Below are 21,564 nucleotides of genomic sequence, written 5' to 3'. Positions count from 1 at the left end.
CCAAGAAATTATATTATATTACACATCACTTTTGAAAATCTTCTTCTCCGAATTTGCTTCTTCACATAAAAAGAAACATGTGGATAATTGAGTTGTCTAGTTGTGGTATTTTTTTCAAACCATTTGACCAAGTAATTTGAGAGATATGGTCAAAATACTAGAGCATGGTAAAACTGCCACTCCTTTGGTAACTTTATTTGTTGCTTAATTTGATCCCAATTGTGAGAGGATTTTTATCTCATGCTTGTCAACAATATTGTAGATATTATAATCAACTTTCTACAGGTCCAAGAATCATCTTAATCCCATTTGCAACGCCAAGTTTATTCTTGTTTTATCGAACCTGTAAAAAATAGTAAAAACTTGTAATTACACAACAACTTATATTTTATACAATTTATTATAAAACATATAATATTTAAACATTTAATAAAACAAAAACTATATATTTATATTATAAAACATTTAATTAATGTACAATTTTTATGTTTATCACACCTCCCAACCAGCTTATTGCTAGTCCCTAGCAATTTAAGCGTTAATAGCAATACAAAACATATTGATTAATTTAAATAGAAATGTAATCAAAACTATCTAAGTGTTTAAATTAAATTTGAAAACTGTCAAAGTTATATCAAGATCATCATAATTATAATTTATGAAATAATTTGAGATGATCAATTCAAAGCTTATTTCAGGTAGTTAAATGTACACGGCCTTCAGAAATTCCTAGTAAGAGTCTCAACTCCATATCCTCACAGGTTAATAAATGTTTCAATTTATGGCAACGATTTCTCTCATGGAGTTGGAATACAGATAAATGCTCAGAAAAATGGTTTACAGAATGCAGACAGACAAACGAGCCAAACTAATCAAAAGATAGAAAATCCATTGATTCAAAATCTAGTTGTTCTTATTATATATTTTTTCCTGATCTTTTTTTTTTATTACATCATGGAATCAGACTAAGTTTATGCTTCTTGACCACATATTTATTTAATTTGTACAATAAATTTCTCTCTTTCTTTTTTTTTTTTTTTATGAGAGATATATGGGTCGTAGCATATAACTTAAAAATTACATAGATCTTCAATATCTTTCTTTTTGTATTTTTCTCTTTTTTTTTTCAGGAAATATCATTTTTTTTTCAAAAAAAGAACTCAAGATCTAAACAATAGATAGTCTCTCTCATGATCAATAAAGGCTCGAAAGCTGTTTTCTCAGTCCTCTCCACTCACTCACAAAATATGTGTGAGTTTAAAATTTTAGGCACTCTTATAAGGTATATCTTGGGCCATATACTTTAATACCTGATTTTATCACAATGGTTAATCACTCAAAAAGATTTCATAAATCATATTTTTATATTGATCAGAATATTAAAATTGACTTTTTTTTTCAAATAAAAATTTAAACATTCTTAAATAGATTAATGCATGTTCTAATTTAAATCTTTCAAACATGTAATGTATGACATTTTTGCAAAAATTACTAAGATACAAACAATAAACATGATTTTATTTTAAAATAATATATATATATTTTTTTTTATTTATTTATTTTTTTTTAAATTTTTTATTTATAAGTTTGTTTTCCCCTTCAATCAGAATATGACATTGTCCCTAATGTCAAAATAACTATTAATAAAGAGTACATAATGAAAGAGATATCACCTGGAATTTTATTGAAGATAACAAACTGAAACAAACGCAAACCAATCCACGACTTTTGAATCAATGATCCAACTTCCTTTTCTTATTGCTTGATTGCGACCAATTGATCTTTGTTATCATCGGATCAGGCTTATGAACAAAAGCTTCCAAATCATCAATTAATTGGTCGGCAGTCGAAGCACAGATGAGCATCCGTCGTGAATTTTCTGAAATGAAATTCTGTTCCACAGCTTTATCAAGAAATGTCAACAAACTGTCATAATAATTATTGATATTCAACAAGCCCACAGGTTTATTATGGATATTAAGTTGTGCCCAAGAAACAGTGTGAAAAATTTCTTCTAATGTACCAAAACCACCTGGTAGTGCGATAAAAGCATCAGAATTTTCAATCATTTTTGTGATTCTTTCATACATAGAAGAAACTTTTAATTCCTCACCAATCGTAACACCTGTAATATTTCCTTCAGCTAAAGCTGTAGGAATAATACCCAAAACCTGACTACCTCCAAGATGAGCAGATGTTGAAACAGATCCCATTAACCCAATATTACCTCCCCCATATACAAAGTGAATTTTTCTCTTAGCCAATATCTTTCCAAGATTATTCGCTGCTTCTACAAACACTTCATTTTTTCCAGGACTCAACCCACAAAATACACATATATTTTTCAATAATTGTGCAGAGGTTCCAGCCATGTTTTTTTTACTTTCTTCTTTTTTTTTCTGCGAAAATAGAGAGAAAGATGAGAAATTTTATAGGGGTAATATGTTATCAGGACAAAACTATGGGTCACAGTTGTAAACAGAATAAAAAGTAAAAACAATAATGACACACATGCATGTAAACAGTAGTGTGATTGTGGCTCACAATTTTCCTCTGGTTTTACGTCTAGAAACGGCTTCAACGCCTTCTATGAGTCGAGGATATGCTTCCCATCCAATTTTCTTATAAATTGGCAAATAGTGTCTTTTTTAGTCGGATTCCCAAGACTATGACGCTCATCTTGGAATTGTTTCAATAAACAGAGAATTTCAATATGCACATGTCCACTAGAATGCGTCTCAAGAGTCAATAAGATGTTAACTAAAGACTCCTTACTCAGCCCATTCTTAATGAAACCAATTTTATCTTCTCTGTTATTGGAAACACATCCCAAAGATCTGCATTGTTTGTCACAAGTCCATCTTGCACACTTATGATAAACCCCTAAACTTTTGGCCCTTCGTTTTTTCGCATACGTGCTTTTTCCTAATCCAGGCAAATACCGGATGAGCAATGACTGTGGAATTTCTCCTCCTAATCGGACATTAGCTTCTATTACAAGACGAATATCTTCTGGAATTCCTTTTTGCATTAGCAATCTCAATCTTTCACACCTTCCTGCATAAATTTTTCTTAGAACATTTTCAGAAAAAGAGGGAAAATATTTACATATTTTTGAGAGAATTTCATCCATTTTAAAAAGAAAAGAAATGATTTTTTTTATTTGTGTATCAGCAATTATGGGAAACTGATTAAACCGACTATGAGAGTCACGGAGTACCGTTATCTGCCATTTAACCGGGAAAATAAAAAGATTAAGGAAACCTTATAAAAACAAACAAAATTAAATGCAACACACAAAAAAAATCAAGGATCGGAAAGGGAAATAAACTCTTCTTGAAAAATTTCATTTTCTTAAAATGGTTTAAGCCTTTGTCCATTTACTTTAAAAACATCACCATTTTTAGGATTTTCAATATCCACAGCTCCATAAGTATACACATGCTTTACAACATATGAGCCTGTCCATCTTGATCGTAATTTTCCTGGGAATATGTGAAGTCGATAAAGCAAAACTTTTTTACCAATCTCAAAAGATTTTCTAAAAATTGTTTTATCATGAAATGATTTGATTTTCGGTTTATAAATCCTTGAATACTCATACGCGTCATTTCTGAGTTCATCAAGTTCATTAAGTTGCAATTTACGCAATTTGTTGGCATCATCCATGCTTGAATTTAAAGTTTTGATCACCCAATAAGCTTTATGTTCCAATTCCACAGGCAAATGACAATGTTTTCCATAAACCAACCAATAGGGAGACATATTCAATGATGTTTTAAAAGCTGTTCGATATGCCCAAAGTGCATCATTAAGTCGCAGAGACCAATCTTTTCTATTTGAGTTAACAGTTTTTTCCAAAATTTGCTTTATCTTCCTATTAGCTAATTTATCTTGTCCATTTGTTTGAGGATGATAAGGAGTAGTTACTTTGTGAGTAATACCATATTTTTTCATTAATGAAGCAAATGGTTTATTAACAAATTGAGTTCCCCCATCACTTATCATGGCTCGAAGAATTCCAAATCTACTAAAAATATTTTATTTTAAAAATTTGATGACGATTTTATGATCATTTGTTCGACATGGAATTGCCTCTATCCATTTGGAAACATAATCAACTGCAACTAAAATATACAAGTATCCAAACGACGGTGGAAAAGGTCCCATAAAATCTATTCCCCAACAATCAAAGATTTCAATTTCAATAATAGGATTCAAAGGCATCATGTTTCTTTTTGAAATCGCACCCAATTTTTGACAATTTTCACAGATCTTGCAGATTTCGTGGGTGTCTTTAAACAAAGTGGGCCAATAAAATCCACACTGCAAGATTTTTGCAGCTGTTTTCTTTGAAGAAAAATGTCCTCCGCATGCTTCTGAATGACAAAATTTAATGACACTACTTACCTCATTGTCGGGTATGCAACGTCGAAAAATTTGATCCGGACAATACTTGAACAGATACGGATCATCCCAATAAAAGTTTTTTACCTCATTCAAAAATTTTCTTTTATCTTGAGAACTCCATTGCGGTGGCATTTTTCCTGTCACAAGAAAATTTACTATGTTAGCAAACCAAGGTGTAGTAGTAACTGAAAATAGATGTTCATCAGGAAAATTATCGTTAATTGGTGTCATTTCACAAGATGATCCTGTTACTAGTCTCGATAAATGATCGGCTACGACATTCTCGGTTCCTTTTTTATCTTTGATCACAATGTCAAATTCTTGGAGCAACAAAATCCATCGTATCAGTCGTGGCTTTGCATCCTGTTTGGTCAACAAATATCTAATAGCAGAATGATCAGTAAACACGATAGTTGTTGATCCAATCAAATAAGAACGAAATTTATCTAATGCAAATATTACAGCAAGTAGTTCTTTTTCAGTTGTGGAGTAATTCATTTGAGCATTGTTTAAAGTTCTACTTGCATAATATATCACATAAGGCTTACCGTTTCTTCTTTGACCCAATACTGCACCGACTGCATAATCACTCGCATCGCACATGATTTCAAATGGTAAAGACCAATCAGGAGGTTGCATGATAGGAGCTGATGTTAAATGTCGAATGATTTTATCAAAAGCATTTTGACATTCTTGAGTCCACTCAAATGCACTGTCTTTTGTTAAGAGGTTACAAATGGGTTTAGAGATTAAACTAAAGTCCTTTATAAACCTCCTATAAAATCCAGCATGTCCCAAAAATGAGCGAATTTCTTTAATGGTTTTTGGAGGGGGTAAATTGGCAATGACATCAACTTTTGCTTTATCAACTTCAATTCCATGAGATGACACGACATGTCCCAAAACAATTCCAGAAGTAATCATGTAATGACATTTTTCCCAATTTAAAATAAGACCTTTTTCCTCGCATCTTTTTAAAACTTTTTCCAAATTTTCAAGACAATTATCAAATGTATTCCCAAAGACAGTTAAATCATCCATGAAAATTTCCAAACAATTTTCAACCATGTCGCAAAAAATGCTTAGCATACATCTTTGAAATGTTGCTGGGGCATTGCATAATCCAAATGGCATCCTTCTAAATGCAAATGTTCCAAAAGGACATGTGAATGTAGTTTTATCTTGATCTTCGAGTGCAATGGGAATTTGATAATAACCTGAATATCCATCAAGAAAACAGTAGTATGGATGACCTGCTACTCTTTCTAAAATTTGATCCAAAAATGGTAATGGAAAATGATCTTTTCTAGTGGCGTCATTTAATTTTCTATAATCAATACACATCCGCCAACTAGATGGGACTCGACTTGTTAACAATTCACCTTTTTCATTTTTTATCACTGTGATGCCAGATTTTTTCGGAACTACTTGTGTTGGGCTTACCCACTTACTATCAGAAATAGGGTAGATAATCCCAACATCAAGTAGTTTGAGAACTTCAGTTTTCACAACATCTTTCATGTGTGGATTTAATCTCCTTTGTGGTTGTTGAGATGTTTTTGCATTTTCTTCTAAGTGAATTTTGTGAGTGCAAATTAGTGGATTAATGCCCTTGAGATCTTTTAGTGTCCAACCAATTGCATTTTTATGTCTTTTAAGCATATCAACTAATTTACCTTCTTCATCACTTGCTAGTTTGGAAGAAATTACCACCGGATATGTTTCATCTTCTCCAAGAAATGCATACTTCAATTCTTCTGGCAAGGGTTTTAACTCCAATATGGGTGGTTCGTCTTTGTTCTCATATTTTGCATCAAATTCTTTCTCTGATCCTGGTAACGAGTGATACCTGATAAAATCATCAAGATCAATTTCAATATTTTCTTTAACAGTTTCAATTGAACAAATATCTAATTGATCACGAGTACTCCCTTCTTGAATGTTTTCTTCCACAAGAGTTTCAATAAGATTTTCATCTTCACTTTCATCTCCTTTGTCATGTGGTTGCTTACAAAGATTAAACACATTAAGCTCCAAGGTCATGTTACCAAATGACAACTTCATTATTCCATTCCTGCAATTTATAAGAGCATTAGAAGTTGCTAAAAATGGACGACCTAAAATTACAGGAATTGCATTACAAGCTTCGATAGGTTGTGTATCTAAAACTATGAAATCGACAGGATATACAAAGTTATCAACTTGGACCAACACGTCTTCTACCATACCTCTTGGCACTTTAACAGATCTATCAGCAAGTAAAAGTGTTACCGAAGTAGGTTTTAACTCGCCTAGATTGAGTTCTTGATAAACTGAATATGGAAGTAAATTCACACTAGCTCCAAGGTCAAGCAAGGCTTTTTTAATCTTTCGTTCTCCAATAATACAAGAAATAGTAGGACAACCAGGGTCTTTGTATTTCAAAGCATTATTATTTTGAATGATTGCACTTACTTGTTCGGCTAAAAATGCTTTCTTTTTCACATTCAATTTTCTTTTCACAGTGCACAAGTCTTTCAAAAATTTGGCATATGATGGTACCTGTTTTATTGCATCTAATAAAGGAATATTAACTTTTACTTGTTTAAAAATATCATATATATCAGAATTCAAATTTGATTTTTTTGTATTTTTCAATGCATGAGGGAATGGTGGTGACACTGTCTGTTGAACCTCCTCTTCGCAAGTTATGGGTTCCACTTCCTTGCCCTTTGGAGTTGATTTATCATCATCTTCACAAGGTTCAAGAATGGATTTTTCCACAACCTTACCACTTCGAAGGGTAATAACAGATTTTACCTGATCCATCGGTTGAGTTCCAGAAGTTCCAGTTTGTGAATGATGATCCTTGGGATTAGGCAGAGGTTGTGAAAGAAATTTACCTTTTTCATAAACATTAAGTGCATATGCAAATTTAGCAAGAGTATCTTTCAAATCTGTCATGGTTTAAGCAGTTTGAGTATTGATAGACTCTTGCTTTGTAATGAAAGAATTAAATATATCTTCAAAATTCCTTTTAGGTGGAGGAACATAAGGTGCATAATTTTAAAAATTTTGTTGATTTTGGAAATGTGGTTGTGAAAATTGTGCAGCATTATCATTCCTCCAACTAAAATTTGGATGATTTCGCCAACCTGGATTGTAACTGTGAGAAAATGGTTCAAAATTTGGCCTTTTGAGATTGTTTAAAACATTGGCTTGTTCATGGAGACATTCTTTAAAAGAAGGCAAAGTGGGACAATCTTTTGTAGAATGATCACTTGTATCACATATGTGAAATGCAATTTCTTTAACAGATTTTAATTGACCATTCTTTTTCAATTCAAGTGCCTCAACTTTTCTTGCCAAAGAGGTAAATCTAGCTTGAAGATCATGTTCATCTTTGAGAGTGTACATACCTCCACCAGATGTAGGAGATTGAATCTTGTTTGATGGTTCGATTGTACCTATAGTGTCCCAATTTTGAGCATTTTCAGCTAATGAATCGAGATACTCAATTGCCTCATTTGGATCTTTATCTTCAAATGTTCCATTACACATAAATTCAACCATTTGCCTATCTTTAGGTGTTAAGCCTTCATAAAATTGAGAAACAACTCTCCAAATTTCAAAACTATGATGTGGACAAAGATTAAGCAATTCTTTATATCTATCCCAACACTGATAAAAAGTTTCTCTTTGTTTTTGAGTGAAAGTGATGATTTGCCTTTTGAAAGATTTTGTTCTATGAGATGGAAAAAACTTTTTCAAAAATTGTTGTTGCAATTCATCCCATGTTCGAATGGATCCCGATCTAATATTTTGTAGCCAAGTTTTTGCTTTATCTTTTAAAGAAAAAGGAAAAAGCTTAAGTCGAATGGTGTTCATGCTACAATTTAGATCATTATATGTATTGCACACTTCTTCAAACTCTCGTAAATGCATGTATGGATTTTCAGAATCTAAACCATGAAGTTGGGTAAAAGTTGGATAATACCAGGCTTAAAATTGAAATGAGATGCATCAGGGGGAAAAACTAGACATTAAGGTGCACTAGTACGTGTAGGATTCATGTGATCTCTAAGTGTTCTTCGTCTATCATGATCATGTTGAGATTGAATTTCATCTTCATTTTTTTGGATGGGTTCTTCCGCCATGTTTTGTGAAAATAAAGGGTTATTTCGAATGAGTCTACCACTACGTGTACGTGACAAAATAATGCTCATGCAAATACAAATGCAAAAGAATAATAACACACAAAACAATAAAAATTCAAATAAAGAAAAATAAACTATAAACAAAATTAAATAGACTTGAAATTAAATTATACTTCCCCGGCAACGGCGCCAAAAACTTGTTGTCACTTTGATTGTTGCACTCCAAAGAGCAGGTTGTCCACAAGTAGTATAATTCGGTGAGTCTGATATCGTATCAACAGGGAAGCTAAGGTAATTACAAGTCTACTACAATGTCTTTTTGTTTTGTTTTTGTTTTTGTTTCTTTTTAATTTTAATTGTTTGAATCTTTAATGGGTAAATTTTAATCAAATTTTAATTTAAGTAGTTGAGATTAAAGGATCCACTCTTGGTATTTTAAAAAATTTAACATTAACGAACAATATTGAAATCCACTTAATAAAATGGTTCCAATATATTAAATAATCATATTTATATTATGTTATAAATTATTATCTTATAAGTATTTAATATATACCAAAACTTATAAATGTGGTCAAGTATTTATTGTGATATATATATTTGTAAACACTAAATCAAGGTTCCCACTTTAAATTGTTTGTAAAACCAAACAAACATTTAAATGGTACCAATAAATTAATACTATGATATATTCATATATAATAAATCAAGGAATCCAAGTTAAATGGTTGGTAAAACCAAACTAACATTTAAATGGTTCCAAGAATTTAATATTATAATATATTTATATATAATAAATCAAGGCATCCACTTTAAATGGTTGGTAATACCAAACTAACATTTAAATGGTTCCAAGAATTTAGTGTAACATATAGCAACAATAAATCAAAACTCCCACTTATAAGTAGGGTATAAAAATGCTTAAAGAAATAAATATAACATAAACAATAAATAATGATTAAATAATATAAAACATAGATTCTTACCTTTTAATAACCTTATTATCATGCCAAGAGTTTCACCTTATCATCTCAACTTTAGGAAGTTAGCTATTCATTATTCAAAGTGTAAAACTTTGAATATGAAATTAACATGCTAATTGTATTTAAATGAAGAAATAAAGGAAAAATATAGAGAGAAATATTATGAACTCAAAGGTTTGTTCATAGAATGAGGGATATCTCAATACATTACAATGCACCCCTATTTATAGCCAAATTTGGGGAGACAACCACAAATAAAATATTATTTTTTTACACATAAGTCTTCATTGGTGTTCCAAGATATTATATTATATTACACATCACTTTTGAAAATCTTCTTCTCCGAATTTGCTTCTTCACATAAAAAGAAACATGTGGATAATTGAGTTGTCTAGTTGTGGTATTTTTTTCAAACCATTTGACCAAGTAATTTGAGAGATATGGTCAAAATACTAGAGCATGGTAAAACTGCCACTCCTTTGGTAACTTTATTTGTTGCTTAATTTGATCCCAATTGTGAGAGGATTTTTATCTCATGCTTGTCAACAATATTGTAGATATTATAATCAACTTTCTACAGGTCCAAGAATCATCTTAATCCCATTTGCAACGCCAAGTTTATTCTTGTTTTATCGAACCTGTAAAAAATAGTAAAAACTTGTAATTACACAACAACTTATATTTTATACAATTTATTATAAAAAATATAATATTTAAACATTTAATAAAACAAAAACTATATAATTATATTATAAAACATTTAATTAATGTACAATTTTTATGTTTATCAACAGCCCGTGAGGGAAAAGGCCCCTTGAAGGAGCCCAAGATCGGGATAGCCTTGGGTCGATCAGGGCAGTGGGCTGTATGGGCAGTCCACTGGGCCTATAATGGGTCGTTACAATAAAAGGCACCTTTTACTGTAACGACCCATTACAGGCCCAGTGGACCGCACATACGGCCCACTGCCCCGATCGACCCAAGGCTATCCCGATCTTGGGCTCCCTCAAAGGGGCCTTTTCCCTCACGGGCTTTTCATAGGCGTCGTACGGGTTACTCATAGAACTCTCCAGCCCATGCACTGGAGATTGTGCCTTCCCAGACTCGAACCTGAGATCACATGGATATATAGATACTCAGCACAAGTCTGGTACAAATTGAGCTAGTATGTAACGCTCTGACCCGATTTCATAAAGTAACAGCGGAATTTAAAATTTTTCTTGAAGGGAAGAAGGATTTAAAATACATTTCAATATATAATCAAAAATATATACATGATCAAATAAGCGTTGCATCAAAATTCAAAATGTCATTTTGATTATGTCCAAAAGTTCTAACAAAATAGTCTTCTTCCTTCCATCTACTATGCATATGACCTCGGCTCCAATCAAAATCCTGGCCCATCACTCTTATCTGCATCACATGAAATAACTGAAATGAGTATAAGACTTAGCAAGTGAAACTCTTACATATCAATGAATACATATCATACTCTGTAAAACATGGCTTTGAAAACATTAAATACCATCAACTCTGAAACATGAATATCATAGAATGAATAACAATAACGATGGTATTTTTCTTTTATCTGATGGATTGATATCTATATAGTATCTCTGTTTCTGTACCTATATCTCATCGATATAAATCGATTACTCTGTCGGGATATAAGCCTATGGTCGTTGATCAACTAATTGCATGCAATCTCTGACTATGTATCTATCAATCCAATAAATAATTTGAATTCTCTCTTTGGCATTAAAACAAACAGTTTGAAGACTCTATTCTCTTTTGTATGCCCTTTAACATAATTGAGACAAAAATGCCTCTAATATACAACAAAGTGTATTAATACATAGCATGAATCAAATGGAAGGGAATAACATGTTCAAACCATTGAAACACAATACATATATTATCATGTGAGCACAATAAATGAAATTCCACTTACTACACTTGGAAACCTTTATTCTAAACTCTTGGTTGAATTCCTACAACAATAAACCATATATTGCACCATCAATAACCCAATAATCAAACAACCATATCATTAAATCCATAAAACCAACACCATCAACAAACCCAAGATTTCCCAACATCATAATCCAAGAATGAACAAAGCCACAAGCTTACCTTAGCTTCTTAAACCCACAAAAACCTTGTTTCACCAACACAATCCAACAACAAGCTTGAATCAAAGATAGGAAATGAAAGGAAATGAAACCCTAACCTCCCCTTGAGAGAAAGAACCGAGAGAATGGAGAGAAATGAGAGAAAATGAGACCAACTCATGAATTATATCACTTAAATCTCGAAAACACGTTTTTTGTACTGCGCTGGTTGCTCGGGCGGTCATAAATGACCGCTCGGGCGCGGACCATACTGTCTGATACCAAACTTTCAGAATCAGTGGCGCTCGGGCGGTCATTTCTTACCGCTCGGGCGCCGCTCTGCGCACATCCGCCTCAAAGATTACCTCCGAAACACCTCTTCCCGTCATAATTTGGAAAAGTGGTAAACATTAAAGTTGTAACTCTATGTATTGGCTTGCTTCTCCAATTAACCTCATGTCATTTGAAGGTCTGAGTACAAAGTTATTCTCAATCTCCCAACATTTGTCACTGGAGGAACGACAACACACATGACAAGCTTCGGGGCGCTATTGGCTTGTCTTCCACAATGATTTGAACAAAACTGAAAACATGAAAATTACACCTCTATGTCTTATCTAACCACTTCAATTGGCCTCATACCAATTAGATCAACATACAAATTATCATGAATTTAATCGCACGACACTACACTATCACCACACATCTTCTATAAACACAATAATATAAATCATAAATCTCAACACTTAACATCAAAACTATATTTAAACTTAACCAAAGAGTCAATGAACATATTAAATCTTAAACCGTACCGATCACCAAGCTTGGATATTACATTTTCAACTAATAGTACATCATTTATAGTAATGTAACCATGGATAATCTTACCTTTACCCATGGTTTTACCTTTTGAATTATCTCCAAATGTGATTTTGGTCTAGTACAACTCATTACTTCTGATAGTAGATTTTTCTGTCAAGTCATATGTCTGGAGCATCCACTGTCTAGATACCATGTGGAGCTGCTGATTTTGACTTTCCTTTCCTGTTCCTGCAAACACAAATTTTAGTAACTGGTACCCAGTCTATTTGGGTCCAATCCTTATAAGTCCTTTGGGAACCCACATTTGTACAATTCTTGGTGACCTTGTACTTCGGGTGTCCAAAGATGTGTGTGCAACATAAGGTCTGCTATTTCTAACAGTATGCATCTTAGAATGTTGTTCTTCCCTTCTGTTTGTGTTGTCTGGCATGTATCTCTTCTGAACAGGTTTAGAATTACAGTACTGGTAGTTTTTAACCTTCATAGAAGATTGTCCTCCTGAGTTAAATCCTCTACTGGATCCAGAACTCTGGTGAACTCTCCCCGTAGGTTCAACATAACCCAGACCATAATGCTTCATTCTGTTCGTCTGATCTACAGTCCTTTCAACACTAACAGTTGGTACTTCAGGTTCATATACCATACTGGATTTAACAAAGCGAATGAATTTCCCTTTGCCTTTATCTAGTTCTGGCTTAGTACTCATTTCAGAAATGCTTTCATTATTGCTGAATCCGAGACCACTTCTGTCACTGGATTGCTTCTGCAATTCTTGCATCTTCTCTAAAGAAACAGAAGACTGGTTCGATTCATTTACCAGTAGTGATAGCTTCTGATTTTCAGATCTCATTGTATGGTATTCTGCATTTACTCTTTCATTCTCAGTTTTCAACTTACTTATCTCAACTTTTAGATCACTACAGCTGTTTTTTTGCAAGCAAGTAAACTTACTGAATTGATCCTTTAAGTTTTGATTTTCAGTCTTAACTTCCTCGAATGAATGAGAAAGTCTTGAGTTTTCTTCCACCATGTCATGCAGTGCATTAACCAAATCAGTTCGTGTAAATTCATTAGAGTCAAAATCGAATACCTCTCCAGATGTTGAGGTTGATTCAGTGTCTGCCATAAGGCATTTGTAATGCCCGAATTTTTAAAAAAATAAAATTGTGGCAGTAGTTGTAATGGTTTATGGCTTTACGTTATGGTATGAATGGTAATGAATGTTATAGAATTGAATAGATAATGGAAGGGTAGAATCAAATGTTGAATTTGAGCTAAATAGGTAATGAAAGTGCAGAAACGGTATGAAACATGTGGCAGTAGTTGTGGTTTTTAGCATAATGTTTGTATATTGATCTAATTGATGTGAGGCCACTTTTATTAGAAAGATAAGACATAAGGCTATAACTTTCTTATTTTGAGTTTTTGTCAAATCATTAGGGAAGACGAGCCAAAAGCGCCCCGAAGTGTGTCGTGCGTATCGTCGTTCCTACAATGACATATGTTGGGAGATTGAGCATAACTTTTTACTCAGACCTCCAACTGACATGAGGCTAATTGCAGATGCAAGCCAAGACACAGGGATACAACGTTGTAGTTTACCACTTTCGCAAATTCTGAAGTTAAAAATACGTTTTGGGAAGAAAACCGCACGCCATCGCGCAGGATCCGGCGCCCTAGCGCGCGGGTTGCTGGAATTTTTGGTGTTGGGCAGTATGGTGCGCGCCCATGTGCCAAAACACACGCCATGGTGCCCAGCACTTGTACAAAAAATGTGTTTTTAGGTTTGGATGGTATATGATAGATTGGGGAATGAATTTGGTATCATTTCTTCTCATCCTCATTTCTCTCCGTCGGTTTAGAGCTAGGGTTCCTCATTTCTCCTTCAATCCAATTTCTTCTAAGACATTAATATTTGATTGAAGCCTTAATCTTTTCTTGGAGATTTGAAGTTCTTCTCCTCAAGAGTTTAGAAGCAAGGTAAGAAAGCTTATTTCCATGAGTTAGTGATTGAAGGAAAACAATGGGTTGTTTGGTATGAGTGTTGAGGTAAAGTTGTTAATATAATGATCGATGGTATTGTATGTATTGATATTTTGGAAAAGAAATGGAATTGTAGAGGAGCTAACTGTTTAGCACGCATGTCATGTGTTTGATAAAATGATTCAATGAATTTTTTTATGTCATATTACGGTTAAGAAATTTACGGATCTTGATTCGAATCAGTATTGAATTAATTATGAATTTTGAACAGAAACTACTCTGTTTCGATAGATGATCAAAGTTCTTGAGTTATAGTAGAATTCAGAGGTTCAAGACTTCTCACATACACATTTTGATCTTCTTTTGGGTAATATTTGAAAGGTATGTTACGGTCGGTAACATACGAGGTAAAAGTATCATTTTTATTTTAAATTGAAAATTCTATGACTCGATGAATTAGTTGTGATTTGATGATGATTGTGGCCTTGAGATGAGTTTATTATAATATCGAAATGATGATATTGATTGCATCATTACATTGCATATTGAGCCACTTGTTGATTCAGATTTGATATGGTGGAGGTCGCCTTGATTAATTGATTTGTTGAACGTATGGGGCTATAGTTGAGTGGCATAGTGTATGCGGAGGTCGCTGCTATGGCCTGAACACTCTCTATATGTGGGGCCCCGGGTCCGATGACTAATACTAATAATTATAATTGTAACAAACCAAATGATCGAGTAAAATACATAATTTGTGGTTCACAAATCCACATAAACATCGTCAAAATAATTTAATTGTCTCAAATTTTTGAAATATAATTTTCAACATGCCAAAATAAAGAAATCCCAACATCATAAAATAGCTCCTAAGACCCGAGAATCCCACTCTAACTCGTATCTCCTCGCCTTGAGCTGGACTCTGGCATCCCAAGCCTCGCCTCACCTACCGTCAAGCACATGAAAACAAGAGGTACCGGACATGCCGGTGAGTATAAACCCAGTATGATACAATCAATAACATATGAGAATTAAAGTGACAAATATTTCATATTAAATTCATAAAGATGCAATATAATGCAATGCATGATCAGAAGCTGTGGGCTATCAATAAATCTCAAGATCAAGTGAATCATCTGGTCATAGGGTACCCAAGGAAAGAGAATCCCCCAGCAACATCCACCGACTCATTCGCTCGAGGTGGGGTGCTGTGTTCTACAATCCTAGGACTATGGTGCGCATATAGAGAGTGTTCAGGCCATAGCAGCGACCTCCGCATACACTATGCCAACTCAACTATAGCCCCATACGTCCAACAAATCAATAAATCAAGGCGACCTCTGCCATATCAAATCTGAATCAACAAGTGGGTCAATATGCAATGTAATGATGCAAATCAATATCATCATTTCGATATTATAATAAACTCATCTGAAGGCCAAAATCATCATCAAATCACAAGTAATTCATCGAGCCATAGAATTTTCAATTTAAAATAAAAATGATACTTTTACCTCTTATGTTACTGACCGTAACATACCTTTCAAATATTACCAAAAGAAGATCGAAATGTGTAGGTGAGAAGTCTTGAACCTTCGAAGTCTACTATAACTCAAGAACTTGGATCATTTATCAAAACAGAGCAATTTCTGTAAAAAATTCATAATTAATTCAATAATGCTTCGAATCAAGATCCGCAATTTTGATATTCAAGAAAACTCAAATCCCAACAATTGTGTAAAGAAGGAATCCATATCATTTTTTAACCTTAATATGACATAAAAACATTCATTGAATCATTTTGTCAAACACGTGACGTGCGTGCTAAAGAGTTAGCTCCTCTACAATTCCATTTCTTTTCCAAAATATCAATACATACAATAATAATATCATCAATCATTATATTAACAACTATACCTCAACACTCAAACCAAACAACACATTGTTTTCTCTTCAATTACTTAACTTGCTGGGCGCTCGGGCGGACATCTTTTTCCTCTCGGGCGCGGAACTCTCGGCCATAAATCCAAAATTTTCGAACAAGGCCCGCCCGGGCAGACATCTTTTTCCGCTCGGGCACGCTCTACGCACAACTAAGACAAATATTGCTTCTGAAACGCCTCTTTCCTTCAGAATTAGGAAAAGTGGTAAACAAAAAAGTTGTAGCCCTATGTCTTGGCTTGCATCTCCAATTGGCCTCATGTCATTTGGAGGTTTGAGTAAAAAGTTATGTTAAATCTCCCAACATGTGTCGTTGTAGGAACGACGATACGCACGACACACTTCGGGGCGCTTTTGGCTCGTCTTCCCTAATGATTTGAACAAAACTCAAAACATACAGTGGGATTCTCGGGTCTTAGGAGCTATTTTATGATGTTGGGATTTTTTTATTTTGGCATGTTGAAAATTATATTTCAAACATTTGAGACAATTAAATTATTTTGACGATGTTTATGTGGATTTGTGAACCACAAATTATGTATTTTACTCGATCATTTGGTTTGTTACAATTATAATTATTAGTATTAGATATCAGACCCGGGGCTTCACAGCATTTGACTTCTTCTGCATCGCTGTCGCTAGAATGATCATCTGAGTCAGAAGACTCAGAGCTAGAATCTGCCCACTTGGATTTGCTTTCCTCAGCAATCATGGCTTTGCGATCTCTTCTAGACCTCTTGTCATTCCGCTTGTATTCTTTTTTCTTCTGGTCATCCTTCTTGGTCTTCGGGCAATCAGTAATAAAGTGACCAATATTTTCACAGTTAAAACACGCCATGTCACCAGGTGGTGAATCTTTCTTGAAGTTCCGGTTAGGGTTTTGGTGAGCTCGATGATTCTTCTTCATGAATCTGGAGAATTTCTTCACAAATAGAGACATAGCATCATTTTAAATCTTTTCAGCAGTCATTTCAGAAGTGCTCTCAATAATGGTTGCAGGTACTGCTTGTGGAACAACTACAACAGCAGGAGTAGTAATAGTTGTGGCAGTAGCTGCAAGTGCTTTAGTAGGTAGATTAGATGAAGACTCTTCTCCGCTTCTCACTTCCAGTTCGAACTCATTGGCTTTTAAGTCAGCAAACAAGTCATGAAGTTCTAACTTGTTCAGATCTTTTGATACTCTCATAGCCATGGTTTTTACATCCCATTCTCTGGTCAAAGCTCTCATTACTTTGAGTGCTATTTCTCTGTTGTTGTCTCTTTACCCAAAGCTGCTAGTTCATTAACCAAGCTGCTGAAACGTTCATCAAACTCATTCAGAGTTTCACCAGCTTTCATTTTCAGATTTTTAAAATTCTGCATTGCTACAGACAGTTTATTCTCCTTTGTCTGCTCATTTCCTTCACATATTTGAATGAGCTTTTCCCAGATTTCTTTTGTGGTAGAGCACGTTTTTATTTTGCTGAAGATGTTCTTATCAAGAGTTTTATATAGAATGTCCTTCGCGATGTTGTCAAGATTGGCTTTCTTTTTATCTTCGCCAGTCCATTCGTTTCTTCGTTTTTCAACCATTTGCAGCGCACCATGAATAACAGCAACAGCTGTATTAGGCTTTAAAATCTTCAATGGACCATCTGTGATGACATACCACATGTCATCATCTTGAGCTGAAGGTAAGCTTGCATTCGAATCTTCCAGTCATCAAAGTCTTATTTTGAGAACATGGGAATCTTTCTAAAGTGTGCCATAATTGTTGTAAATTTCCAGAACAAGATAAATCTGCTCTGATACCACTTGTTGGGGATCGATGTCGAGTTTAGAGGGGGGGTGAATAAACTCTTTCCTTTATAATAATTTTTGCAAAGGGTGCTAGAATCCTGTTAGAAATTGTAGATGTTCTTGTTCAAGCGTAAGTCCAGCAGATCACAATGATAAGTGCGGAAATGATCCGATGGAGTAATATGAAAATAGTAATAACAGTAGGCCGTAGAACGGTAGTTGTTTCTGGAAGTTTGAAGATAAAATCTTCTACGTCTCCCCTTCTTCTGTTTCCAGAAGGTATCACTAAAAGACTTTGGATTTCACAGTACAACACTTGTACACACCCACTTCAGCAGGACTTATCCTTTACCTACTGAAACTCTTAGTAACTCAACACAATATAATTTAGTACAACAAGGATCTGGAAAATAAATTGTACAACAAGGATCGGGAAAAGACTATTTTCCAGATTACAAACTCTTCTTCGAAAATTATCGTAAAATGTATATCTTGAAGAAGTGATGAAACAGCAGTACAAAATGATCTCCAAGGATCAGATGTAAGATATGAGGCGTGTACTGCTTTTCTTGTAAGTTGAGCTTTAAAAGATAACGATTGGTTCGCGGTTGCTAAATGAAATGTTGGATACATAAATTTCCTTTTAAAAATAATCAACGTCTCTTCTAAAATGGTTTGATCCATAAATATATAGAGATAACTTGAGTCCAACGTCTATAATGGAAAACGGCTCCTTGAATTCTGATGAGAACAACTTTATTTCCTAAAAAGGATCCTGCATAAAGCTTTCAACACAATCAGTCTTGTTTTATACCAAAACTGGTAAAGCGAATTAAATGACTTCGTACAGCATTGATGGTGCAATTAATGCTTAGTACTAGGTAAAGTAACGGTAACATTTAAGATAGAAACTGATATAGTGAAGTCAAGTTCTGCTTCTGGTTTCTAAGCCTTTGAGTACTAAGTACTGCTTCTGATTTGAGCGAATCGACAGCTTCTGTTTTTTATTGACTACTGGTAATTTCTATTCCTACTGGTTTTGGTTCTCATCACCACAACTAAATTAAGTATAGCACACTCTTTAAATGAAGGTAATGTTGGACAATCTTTTGTTGAATGATCATATGTATCACAAATATGACAAAAATTTTCTTGAATAGTTTTTAATTGACCACTCTTTTTCATTTTTAATTACTCAATTTTTCTTTCTAAAGATGCAAGTTTATCTTGAATATCTATACCATCTTTAAGATTATAGATACCACCCCCATTTGTTGAATTATTGATTTTAGTTGTTGGTGGTTCTATTGTACATATATTATCCCAATTTTCAGTATTTTCTACTAATAAATCCATATATTTCATAGCTTCATTTGGGTTTTTATCTTCAAAAGTTTCATTTCACATGAATTCTATCATTTGCCTATCTTTAGGTATTAGACCTTCATAAAAGTGAGAAACTATTCTCCATGTTTCAAAACCAAGATGTGGGCATGTATTAAGTAATTCTTTATATCTATCCCAACATTGATAAAATGTTTCTCCTTGTTTTTGAGAAAAAGTAGTAATTTGTCTTTTAAAAGAGTTTATTATATGGGAAGGGAAAAACTTTTTAAGAAATTTTTGTTACATTTCTTCCCATGATCTCATTGAACTCGATCTCAAATTTTGTAGCCATAGTTTAGCTTTATCTTTTAAAGAAAAAGGGAAAAGCTTTAATCGAACTATATCCATGCTACAATTTTGATCATTATAAGTGTTACAAACTTCCTCAAATTCTCTTAGATGTAAATATGAATTTTCAGAATCTAAGCCATTAAAATTTAGTAAAAGTTGAATAATTTGAGGTTTAAAGTTGAAATTAGATGCATCAGGAGTAAAAACCAAACAAGATGGGGCACTAGTTCTAATAAGGTTCATATGGCGCCTAAGTGTTCTTAATTGATCATGTTCTTGATTATTATTATTATTATTATTATTATTATTATTATTATTATTATTATTATTATTATTATCTTGATTATTTGAATTATCATCCATGTTTAAATTATTTTCGGATACTCGAATAATTCTACCACTTTTTTACGACTCCAAATACTCATACAATTAAAAACAACGGAATAATTATAAATAAAACATAACTAACAAATATAAACTTAATTTATACCTCCCCGGCAACGGAGCCAAAAACTTGCTACTACTTCAATTATAATTCACCCAAGTGTAGGTTGTCTGCAACTAATATATTTCGTAAGTACGAGATCGATCCACAGAGAGGTTCTTGTAAGTTTACATTTATTAATTTATAAATTACCAAATACAAAAATGAAGTTTACAAATTATAAATTTTGTCAAGCTTCAAGGATTTATTCTTGGTTTATGTAATATTGATTAACTAAAAGTAGAACAAAGGAAACCATCATAATTAATGATTCCATGAAAAAGAAAATTAAATATTGAAACTTATACATAATATAATATAGTTTCCACTATAAAAAATATCGAATTAATCGATATTTTATATATGGTACCTATGATTATATATATAACTACATAAATATAAAATTGCATAAAATAAATGTTAAATTAAATCATTATATTTCATTTAGAACAATCGACAGAGCCACGTTATTGCCGAAATGAAATATATGATTTAATAAGTTAGTTGTGGTAAAGTAAAAGTTAGATGCGGAAAAGTAAATGTTAGATTGTTAGATGTTAGTATTNAAGCATTTGATGAAAATTGATAACAACAAATAATTCATTTTTATACATACAATAAAAATAAGTTAGCTAAATGAAAAAATTATAGAAAGAATATACAAAATATAAACAATCTTACTTCATCAAGAATTCATCCTCTTCACCTTGACATAGTAGATTTAGCTTGCCATGGATTTACTTTTGATTCACACTAAAATACTCACTCATAGTTTGGAAAGAAAATATATTAAACTTAGAACTTTTATACACACAAGCTATGTTTTACAATGGGATATGATGATTCTCAAGCTAGCACAAAGCCTTTATTTATAGGCCAAATGAGAGGAAATGTCAAAAATTCCATTAGTGCCATGTAGTTGTAATAGTAATTTTTGTCTCCTCCAACTTCAATTCTTTGGCCCTTCTTTGAATGCTATGTTCCACGACTTTAATCTCCGAATTGGACTTTGCTCAAAACAGAAAACATGTAGAGCATTGTTTGTAGATGAATTTGGCCATTTGGTTAACCTCATTTGGTTAAATATTGAATTTTTATGATTTTTTACTATAAACTGGTCATAGTAAAAGTAAATATGTCCTCTTTTCTATATTTGCACAATTTGATCATCATAATGAACGTTTTAGGTAATCATGTCTTCTGCAAAGTTGTAAATAATTTCTCAAGGATTTCAAACA

At 33.2% G+C, this 21,564-nt stretch overlaps 1 protein-coding gene and 1 non-coding gene across 2 annotated transcripts; one reads left to right on the top strand and one right to left on the bottom strand.

The window, feature by feature from the left end:
- Window positions 1-17,625: 17,625 nt before the first annotated feature.
- On the bottom strand, window positions 17,626-17,958 carry LOC140977656 (uncharacterized). The gene has a single exon (XM_073442401.1). The coding sequence runs from the start codon at window positions 17,956-17,958 to the stop codon at window positions 17,626-17,628; it is 333 nt and encodes a 110-aa protein (XP_073298502.1).
- A 1,684-nt stretch (window positions 17,959-19,642) lies between these two features.
- Window positions 19,643-19,753, top strand: LOC140977897 (small nucleolar RNA R71). Its single transcript, XR_012175463.1, has one exon. It is a non-coding gene; the product is annotated as a small nucleolar RNA R71 (small nucleolar RNA).
- The last annotated feature ends 1,811 nt before the right edge of the window (window positions 19,754-21,564 follow it).

The sequence above is a fragment of the Primulina huaijiensis genome, chromosome 5 (genome assembly GCF_012295235.1).
Source record: "Primulina huaijiensis isolate GDHJ02 chromosome 5, ASM1229523v2, whole genome shotgun sequence".
Taxonomy (NCBI): domain Eukaryota; kingdom Viridiplantae; phylum Streptophyta; class Magnoliopsida; order Lamiales; family Gesneriaceae; genus Primulina; species Primulina huaijiensis.
This window is presented reverse-complemented; position numbering and strand designations above follow the sequence as displayed.